The 10600-nt window shown below is 43.3% G+C and overlaps 1 protein-coding gene across 1 annotated transcript; it reads right to left on the reverse strand.

Moving 5' to 3' along the window:
• Positions 1-159: 159 nt before the first annotated feature.
• Positions 160-7635, reverse strand: LOC111585601 (uncharacterized). The gene is made up of 10 exons (XM_023295169.3): positions 7358-7635; positions 5154-5327; positions 4863-5020; positions 4549-4747; positions 4259-4349; positions 3755-3926; positions 3625-3674; positions 3430-3541; positions 1290-1363; positions 160-288 (listed from the first exon to the last, which is right to left on the reverse strand). Exons 1-10 carry the CDS (start codon positions 7609-7611, stop codon positions 244-246), a joined length of 1329 nt encoding a protein of 442 aa, XP_023150937.1. The 5' UTR covers positions 7612-7635; the 3' UTR covers positions 160-243.
• Between the last annotated feature and the right edge of the window lie 2965 nt (positions 7636-10600).

The following is a 10600-nucleotide window of genomic DNA, read 5'->3' on the forward strand; positions in this document are numbered from 1 at the left end:
AGTTGAACACATTTCACTGCTTGTCCTTCAGGTCTGAGATGTTCTGGACCGTTGATATGAGGAGTTCTCACTCTGAGGTTTTCATATTTGTGACCTTCCAGATGTTCGCAGATGTTCAGGTCTGAGAGTTGGAGGTTCTTCTAATCAACTGAACACAGGTTCTCATTTTAAAACTGGTTTATTGACTTTTAAAATAGAGTTTAAAATAGTACAGGATTCAACAGCAGAAGATCAAAGTTTCCTTCATGGGCGACTTTCTGACTTCCTGCTCCTCAGACGGTAACGAGGCTGGACGGGATGGAGATGATGAAGATGATGAGGATGAAGACGATGATGAAGATGATGGTGAAGATGATGAAGAAGATGATGAAGGTGATGAAGAACATGCAGACAGGAGAGCAGAGGTCAGAGTTAAAACACCGAATAATAAAGTTCTGAACCAGAGGAACCAAAAAGTTCTATCAGGAAAATGTTAATTCTACAGAAATAAAAGAATTTTAAAATGTCTGAAAATTATAAATGATAAGAAAACGTTTAAAAAAAATCTATAGAAATGTTTATTTAAAAGAAGCATAAAGTATAAAATGTCCAAAATGACTGATGAATATCTCCAACAAAAAGAGTCTAAATACAGAAATTTGTCCAAAAAATGACAAATATGAAAAAAGAATATATTCTGAAAAACAGAAGAATTTAGTTTTAAAATATCAACAACATGTAAAACAAACAATGCTAAATTATGTCTAAATATTACTAAATATCTAAAATTATATTTTAAAAATCTGATTTTATTTTTATAAAATGTCCAAAAATAGTGAAAACATTGTTAAAAATAAAACACTAATAAAAATATAGTAAAAGTTTACTGATAAAGAGGACTTCGGTTAAATAAAATTATGTTCTGTAGCCAATCACATTCCACCATACTGAATAAGATGCTGTGTTCATATCAGACAGAAAAGGTTCTTCATGAAGGTTCTTTAGAGACTCTGATGTTGGAGAATAAACAGCTGATTGGACAGAAGGAGTTTCTCTTCTATCTCAAATAAACGAACAGGAGATTTCACAAGAAGGAAGAAAAAGTCAAACTGTTGAAACGTAAAAAAATAAGAATTAATTTAAACAATTAGAAAATGTAACAAACTATTATAATGAGGAAATCACAGCTATAAATATCCACAGGACGTGAAAACGTTCTGAAATGTTTAGGATCCGTTCCATCAGGAGCTCTAGGACCAATAAAAGTCCAGAGACACAAACTGATCGATCAATAATCTGATCAGACCCACCTGGAGTTCCTCCACCAGGATGCTGTAGACCAGAGGAGAGGACTTTAATGTTCTGCTCTGAACCACGCTAGAACCTGAGAACCGTCAGAAGAACAACATTTAGAGTCACAATAACTACCAACAGGAAGTGACATCACACAGGAAGTTCTGATTCCATTCTAATCTATAGAACAATGAAGATCTGGTTGCTGGACCTCAGCTTCACTGATGATCGTCTGGAGAACAGAACTCAGGACGACTAGAACGTTTCCTCTCAGATAAACAGGAATTATAAGGAGAACAACCAGAACCAGTACCAGAACCAGTCCAGGTTTTTTTGAACTCAGTGCTGAAAATTCATGAGCTTCTTTAAGGTTCAACTATCAGAAGAAATCCTGAACATGTTGATGTTCTGGAGGCTCCACAGAACCAAACCATCAGAACCAGAATGATCAGAACCAGAACCACCAGAACCAGAACTACCAGAACCATCAGAATCAGAACCACCAGAACCAGAACCACCAGAACTATCAGAACCAGACTGCTCTTTAAGTAACACTCCAGAACCATTAACCTCTTTATTAACACCATTTTAATGTCGCTGTAACAAAACCACTGATGAAGCAGCTCTGGATCCAGAACCACATCCCTAAACCCTCTACTGGTCCTACTGGATCTCACTGGTCTCTATACTGGTCGTACTGGTTCTCACTGGTCTCTATACTGGTCCTACTGGTTCTCACTGGTCTCTATACTGTTCTTACTGGTTCACACTGGTCTCTATACTGGTCCTACTGGACTCTACAGTTTCATTTATCAGAAGCTTTTATCCACAGACGTCCATCTGAGAGCAGATCCACCACATGAAGGATCTAGTGAGGAGGAATCACCTGGAGAAGATGGACCTACCAGGTGTGCTAACAGGACGTGGAGTCTACAGGAAGTGTGGGAGCTCACAGGAAGTGATTGGTTTATGCTTTGCTTCCTGCAGTCTGTCAGGTTAAAGGTGTTCAGTGAACATCTGGTTTTAGTCTTAAAGACTGAACAGAGTTTGGCAACTGAAGGACTTTAGAGTTTTCTGCAGCGATCTGAACAGTGGGGTGACATGAGATGTTTCTGGATGGAAACCAGACGTTCTGCTGCGTTCTGGATCATCTGCAGAGGTTTGACCTCCATCAAGGTAAGGAGCTGATCATAGAGACCTGGACCAGGAGAACACTGCTGCTGGTCTGGTTGTGTTTCCAGCTGTGATCCGGTGCGTCTCCCTGCAGCATATTTGCATAAAGTAGACTCGACTTCTACTTTATGCAAATTCAGTGCGATGTGTGGAGATCCAACACATCACGAAACTGTCCTCAAACGTCTAAACTAGCCATTGGTGACCTAAAACCAGGACAGATTCAGCTGCTGCTCAGATTATCACCTCAGATGCTTTCAGAAATACTTTTCACTGAACTGTTTCCGTAATAATAGAGAACGTTTGAGACCGAGCCGCCATGTTGGTCCGACTGTCATGTGACCTCTAATGACTTCTAATGACCTCTAGGGACCGCCCAGCAAGCGGGAGATTTTCAGATGCGGCGCGTTTCCATACTGGAAAAACACATCTAGTGGACACGGAGCTTTACGGACGGACGATCACATGATTGTGATCCTACTACAAATCCACCGCTGAGGACTTATCAGGACTTATCCGTCAGAAATGATACAAGGAACAATTGATTAAATTGTGGGGGTGTTTCTGAGTCCCATCAATTCCCGCCGCCCGCTACATATTTAGGTCACGTGATTCGGTATCTGTACATAACGTACACATGCAGAACACACGCCTGTGCTCAGAGCAGGTCATTTTATATTAAAGATTTTATCTGTCAGGAATGATTCATTGTTCTGTTGGCACTGATAGTTCTCCATTTGCTGACCCCTCCTCACCCCAACCAGTCGAGGCAGATGTCTCCTGAGCCTGGTTCTGGTTCTAAAGGAGGCTCTGGTTCTTCTGTTTTCAGGGGCTCCTCACAGGGAATTGTTAGGTTCTGTTTAAAATCTGTATGTTCTTCATTTTAGGATGTAAAGTTCTAAAATAACATGTTTTAATTTGATCCTTCAGAGCAGAGAGCAGCTGCAGTATGAGAAGGTTCCTATGAGATGTTCAGGTACTGACCTGAGTGAGACAGGTGAGACAGGTGAGAGCTGTCTGTGTGTGGAGACGACTCCTCCTCCTCTTCCTCCTCTTCTTCTCTTCGCTCCTCCACTGTCCTGTGGAGCTTTGATTTCTGGAAAGCATGTGACTGGTCTGACCTATCAGAGAGCTGCAGCAGGTGTACATGTATGACCTCACCTGTCTGGACTGACTCACCTTCACCTGCAGCCATCTGTCCTCTGACTTCTGTTCCTGATACAAACTCTCTGCAGAGACAACCATCAGTCAGACACTACCGGAGCTTTCAGCAGCTTCCTGAGCTTCTTCACCTGTGCCCTGGACTCACCTGCACGCTGCAGCGCCTCCTGCAGGCTGCTCTGTGTCTCCTGCAGCTGCTGCAGCAGCCGCAGACTCTCCTGCAGCGGGTCGGTGTAGCGGACGTACGCCACCAGCAGGACGGACGCTGCCACGGCCAGCATGAAGCGCCGCAGGATGCCCAGGTAGACAGAGAGAAGCTCCTGGAGACGGAACGACACGAGAACGTCTCAGAGAACAACAAGAAAACCTAATCCTGAAGAAAAGCAACAGAAAAAAGTCCACAAAAACTAAACAAATGCTGAAAACACACCAGAAAGATGAGAAACGATTCAAACAGGAAGAAACTCCAAATATATTCTAAAGTGTTCGTAGTCATAAAAACATAAACAGAAAGAAAACCTGCAGAGAACGTGTCTGAGAACATCAGAAATGTTGATTTAGATCCAGAGAAAAACATAAAAACATGACTGAGGACAAAAATGAGCTGACTGGATGAAGCTGGGATCAGGTGAGCAGCAGGTGAACCACTGACCAGGTGTTGGTGCTCAGGTTGGTTCATCACATACTGGTAGATCTTCTTCTCCAGGTAGAAGTTCAAACACACCAACGACAACAGTGGTAACCTGAACACACACACACACACACACACAGACAATAGGAGGAGTTACCTGGCTCTGCAGGTGTGTTGGAGGAGTTACCTGGCTCTGCAGGTGTGTGGGGAGGAGTTACCTGGCTCTGCAGGTGTGTGGGGAGGAGTTACCTGGCTCTGCAGGTGTGTGGGGAGGAGTTACCTGGCTCTGCAGGTGTGTGGGGAGGAGTTACCTGGCTCTGCAGGTGCGCTGCGTGCAGGTGAGCAGGAAGGTGCAGCATAGAGCTGCAGCGTTGTAGCAGCAGGAACTCAGACTGTGAGCCTCCATCAGCAGGAAACTCTGCAGGAAGGAAACTCTGTTGAAGAGTTCAGACAGCGCCACCTGCTGGTGCTGAGACACACTGCTGAGCTCTGAGAAGAGGGAGCGCAGACCTGTGAGACAGACAGGTAGACAGGTAGAGAGACAGACAGGTAGAGAGACATGTAGACAGTCAGACAGGTGACTGCTGTGTTTTGTTTGTTGTTTACATAGAGTCGTGTTCTTCACCCTGTGTCGAGTCTCTCAGGGTGGTCCTCAGTTCCTCTCCATTGGTCAGGATCTCCTGCTGCACCTGTAAGGCAGCACTCTGGGCTTCAATCAGGTCCTCAGCCATCTCCCTGGTGGACTGAAGCTGCTCCACAACACCTGCTGAGGTATCCGTCAGCCTAACACACACACACACACACACACACACACACACACACGCACACACACACACACACACACACACACACACACACACCTGTGGGCTCACCTGTACATGGTGTTACCTGTACATGGTGTTACCTGTGAACTCACCTGTACATGGTGGTCTCGGCACGGCGCTGCCAGGCCTCAGACTGCAGGAAGTGGCAGATGGAATGAGTGTGGGTGAAGAACTCTGTGTAGGTGTTGAAGGCCACCGCATCCATCCCACCTGTACATCTGCTCACTTCAGAGCCCTCAGGGCATGATGGGAAATCTCTACCTGAGCTGAAGAGGGAAAGAAGCTTCCTGAGCAGGTTTCCTTCATTCACACACCAAACACTGAATCCCATCACACCTGCTGACTCATAGGTCTACATATAAAGATACTACTGGTCCTGGGGTATGCCCTTACCTGTCCAGATGAACCTGTGATAGACTGTTACCTGTCCAGGTGAACCTGGGACAGACTCCAGCCTATCAGAGGACAGAGTGGACCTACAGGTAGTCTGTGGTCATACATGTATATTTATGTGTAGTTATAAAGTCGTTTACAGCAGAGAAACAGACTAATGATGGAAAAACAACACAAACAGAAGCATCACTCTGATCGTCAGTGACTGGATGCAACATTACGAACACGTTTCTATTAAAGTTCAGTTTCATCAGATTGATAAAGCACGTCTGTAAATGAAGTCAGTTTGGAGTTCAGCTTCTCTTTTATTTTCTTTTAAAAACGCAACTTCTCCGGTTGTTCAGGAAAGGTTTTCATGCTGGTATTTTAATGATTGTGTTTCAAAAAGGAAAGTCTGAAGTGAAGGATGTACCCAGCATTTAGTCACATCGAGGTAAATACTGATGCTAACCCTAATCCAGCATTTAGTCAAATCCCGGTCAATACTGATGCTAACCCTCTAACCAGCGTTTAGTCACATTCAGGTAAATACTGATGCTAATCCTCACCCAGCGTTTAGTCACATCCAGGTAAATACTGATGCTAACCCTAATCCAGCGTTTCGTCACATCCAGGTAAATACTGATGCTAACCCTCTAACCAGCGTTTAGTCACATCCAAGTAAATACTGATGCTAACCCTAATTCAGCATTTAGTCACATCCAGGTTAATACTGATGCTAACCCTCTAACCAGCGTTTAGTTACATCCAAGTAAATACTGATGCAAACCCTAATCCAGCGTTCAGTCACATCCAGGTAAATACTGATGCTAACCCTCTAACCAGCGTTTAGTTACATCCAAGTAAATACTGATGCAAACCCTAATCCAGCGTTTAGTCACATCCAGGTAAATACTGATGCTAACCCTAATCCAGCATTTAGTCACATCCAGGTATATAATGATGCTAACCCTAACCCAGCATTTAGTCACATCCAGGTATATACTGATACTAATCCTAACCCAGTGTTTAGTCACATCCAGGTAAATACTGATGCTAACCCTAACCCAGCATTTAGTCACATCCAGGTAAATGTTGATGTAAATATATAAGTACTTCAGTTTGTTATCAAATAAAAACTGTCTGATATGAAGCTGTGTTAGCGTGTTGCATAGCTAATGATGCTAACAATAGCTTCATGCTCAGATCTCTGTTTAAACTGCAGCACTAAGGGGCATTCAGATGCTAAACTTTAACCAGTAAACCAGGACTGAGAGGGTTATGGTGTTAGCATGTGTTAGTATGTGTTAGCAACTGTTAGCTTCTGTTAGCTTCTCTCCTGCTTTCTGTGCTCATTAAACTGCATCTTAATCCAGCTGAACTACAACAAAGCTGCTCTCATTTCCAGATGTTTCCGTTGTCAGACAGCAGAACCAGGACGAAACAGAGAAACTCCTCCAGACCACATGCTAACCAGCATTAGCTTCATTTAAAGACTGATTTTATAACATCATCTGACAACAAACACAGAAGTTGAAAACATTCACACAGATTTACTGAGAGAATTTTAGACGATAGAAAGTCTGATTCATCTGTCAGAGAGTCTTCTTCCTGAAGGGGGTGGGGCCAGCAGCAGCTCATTTAAAACTACAGAAACAGTTTAGAATAAAACCCGGACTATAGAAACACTGACAGGCTTCAATGAATCTACTGATATAAACGTGGAACCTTTAAATATCAGGAGGAAGGTTCTGTCTGCAGTTCTGCAGGAAGCAGTTTCAGGAGAACACCTGCAGAACCTTTAAACCAATCAGCAGAACAGAAGGAAGAACACTGACTGACATACACTGGAGGACAGCTACAGGTGAGTACAGGTTTATAAAGATGACTACAGTTCCCCAGAGTGCAGCAGCCATTAGTTTACCTGCTCAGGTGACAGTGGGCAAATTGCAGCGCGATGCTGTTCTGGCTCTCTAACGTCATATCCCTGCAGCGCGTGTCCAAGTGCTCCAGAGCGCGCGCCCAACACTCTCCGTACCGCGGCTGCGCGGCGAGGCTCCGCACGCGCTGCAGCTCCAACATGCCACGTTCAGAGTCCGGATGTGAGCCGGGAGAGGACGGTCCAGTACCGGCGGAGAGTCGGAGCAGTAGCAGCACCGAGAGAACACCCGCCGCCATCTTCACATGTCGTCACCTCAGCCAATCACAGAGCCGGGATTTAACCGAGTCAGGGGTCACCGAGAGGTCACGTGTCAGGGCTTCAGAAATGAGAGTAAATGTGAGGTCTGTGGAGCCTCATGGCTTCAGATTGAGCCACAGTTAGTTCTCTTTTTGAAACTTTTCATGTGTTTGAGTTGGAAAGTTTTTATTTTCATGAACTGACTTAAAGACTGAAAAACACAAAAGCTTTAAGGAGTATCCAGAAAAGAAAACCGGTTCCAGCTTTCTGTTGGTTCCTTTTCAGTTTCATTTAGTTTTCCTGAAGTCTTTTAACATCTCAACCAGATCACATCCTCACTCTGCCTTAGAACTGGAACAGAAATGAGCTGTTTCACTTTTCATTTGGGACAAACAGTAAATGTGAGAACAACTAAAGAATGGTTCTCTAAAGCAGAACGTTGTTCCGTCACGATTTAAATGAAAACTAACCGCTTGAATACAGTTTGATAGTTCTCGTGTTCTTCTGATTTTTTATTCATTACAGCTGACTGATAGCTGATGGTGAGATGTTTCACCACAGGGAGCAGAACCTTCTCATGGTTCTCACTCCATACCCTCTTTTCGACCGGGGTGGAGCCCGTTCGGAGTTGGAGCCGGCGCCCGACTTGGCGCCGGTTTTTTGTGTTTCGACCACCGGAGCTGCGGCTCCGGGCTCCAAAAACTGGGGCCGTTTCGGGCACCAACTCGTTGCTGGGCCAGAGTTGGCCAGAGTTGAGAGCCGAGCATGTCACGGGCAGAGGGCGGGGTGACATCTAAAAACATCTAAAAAGATAAACATAGATATGATCATCAACTTATTGCGCGTGTTTAACCGCTAAGTAATCAATGGAAGCGTAGTCGAAGCTAAGTAGCTAAGCTAACGCTAGCACGTTTACTGTTAAGTATCCAAACGTCTTTGATAATTACCTTTCTTCTCAAACGTGATCGCCGGGCATTGGAACGGCGACGCCGATGGGTAACCCCTAACAGAAGGTTTTGCTGTTCAGCGATGGCGAGACACACTAGCAAAGCCATGAACACCACTCCAATGAAGTCCTCCATTGTTGTTGTGTGGGTTTCCGTACGGCGCGGACGCTGTTGAACGGCTACGTACGCAGTACGTACACACGTTTTGTGGTGGCGCAATGACGCAGCTCCAACTTTGCTCCTTCCGAATGGAAACACAAACCCGTTCTGGGGCGGCACGAGATTTGAACCAAAAAAGCACTGGCTCTCAACTTTGAACCAACCAAGCACCTGGTGCTCTTTGGTCGAAAGCCCCTACATGAGGACCAGGATCTGACCTTCATCCAGCAGGAGGTTCCTCTGAACAGAACCAATCTGATGATTTAGTGACATCTAGTGGTGAATTTACAAACTGCATCCAACCTCCCTCAGATGTCAGTCTTTACAGAAGAACCCACAGGAGAACCTTACTTCACCGTAAAACATGAAGGATCCTCTGCAGAACAATAACTCATCCATATAATATCAAATGTTAAAAGGTTCCCCGACCTCAGAATAGAACCAAGCACACAGATCTGTTGGGATCATAAATATCCTGGAGATTTAATGGGGTCAGTTTCTACTAGAACTCAGATGTTTTTCCTCCAAAATGGCATGATTCTATCTGCTGGACTGATGAAGTTCTGATAAAGTCCATTAAATAGCAATAAATCTGGACCCACATCTATGGACTTCAAGGACCTGGAACTCTGGAAATATTCACAGGATGAAGGTAGAACTCTGATCACTAATAAAGTTACTGAAGAACCAGATGTTCTGAGGAGGTTCTTGTTCTGGTTCTTCATTGAATGACCTCAATGTTCTGATGTTAATAAGAGGCTTGTTTTAAACAAAAACAGTAAATCACATTAATCATCTTCATGAATTCTGCTGATTGATGTTCATCAGGAGACTGTGTGTGTGTGTGTGTGTGTGTATATATATATATACATATGTATATATATATATATATATATATATATATATATATATATATATATATATATATATATATATATATATATATATATATATATATATATATATATATATATATATATATATACAGATATAGATATGTATGTGTAATGTAGACTAATATATTTTATTAATGTTAATAATAAACCTAAACCATCCAACCCTGTTTAGGAGGTGTCCTCGTGAAGGTTTAATATTTTTTCAGCAATGAGTTTCTGAAAAGTTTTAGTGGATCCACTGATAGAGCTGAGAATGAGACGGTTCAGTTCATCACAAACTATAGCTGTCAATAAATCAGTGGCTCTACAACATTAAAAAAAAGATTTATGACAATCTCACAACCCTGAATATATATATATACACAGTAATTGTTTTAATTTTAAAACGTGAACATGCAAGGCTGTGTTATTATTTCTGTTCCATTTGGTTGTTTTTCACGGTAAAAATAACTGGAGCAGCTGAACCCATAGACTGTCTATGGATGAACCGAGGCGGTGACGTCATCAAGTACGCTGGTATTCCAAATGCACTTTAGCCTTGATGCGTTCGCGCCAAGTACGCGAGTACGAACTTGCGTACTTAGAATTGAAAAACGGCCTAACTCTTTAGTCTGCAGCCACCTTCTCATTTCCTGGTTTTATCTTCAGGACTATTTCCATCATAAAATCTCACTGAAGGCATCAAACTATGAATGAACACATCTGGAATTATGGAGGAAACAAAAACATGGAAAGTAAGTCAGAACATGTTTTATATTTTAGATTCTTGTTATTCTCTGGATGAGCTTCATGAGGTAGAACCTGAAATGATTCTCCAACAGTCTTGAAGGAGTTCCAGAGATGCTGAGCACCTTTTGGTCCTTCTGCCTTCACTCTGTGGTCCATCTCATCCCAAACATCTAGATTGGGTTCAGGTCAGGAGACTGTGGAGGCCAGGTCATCTCCATCATCTCCTTCTTGGTCAGATAGTCCTTCCACAGCCTGGA

Source organism: Amphiprion ocellaris, chromosome 8 (assembly GCF_022539595.1).
Source record: "Amphiprion ocellaris isolate individual 3 ecotype Okinawa chromosome 8, ASM2253959v1, whole genome shotgun sequence".
NCBI classification, from domain to species: Eukaryota; Metazoa; Chordata; class Actinopteri; family Pomacentridae; genus Amphiprion; species Amphiprion ocellaris.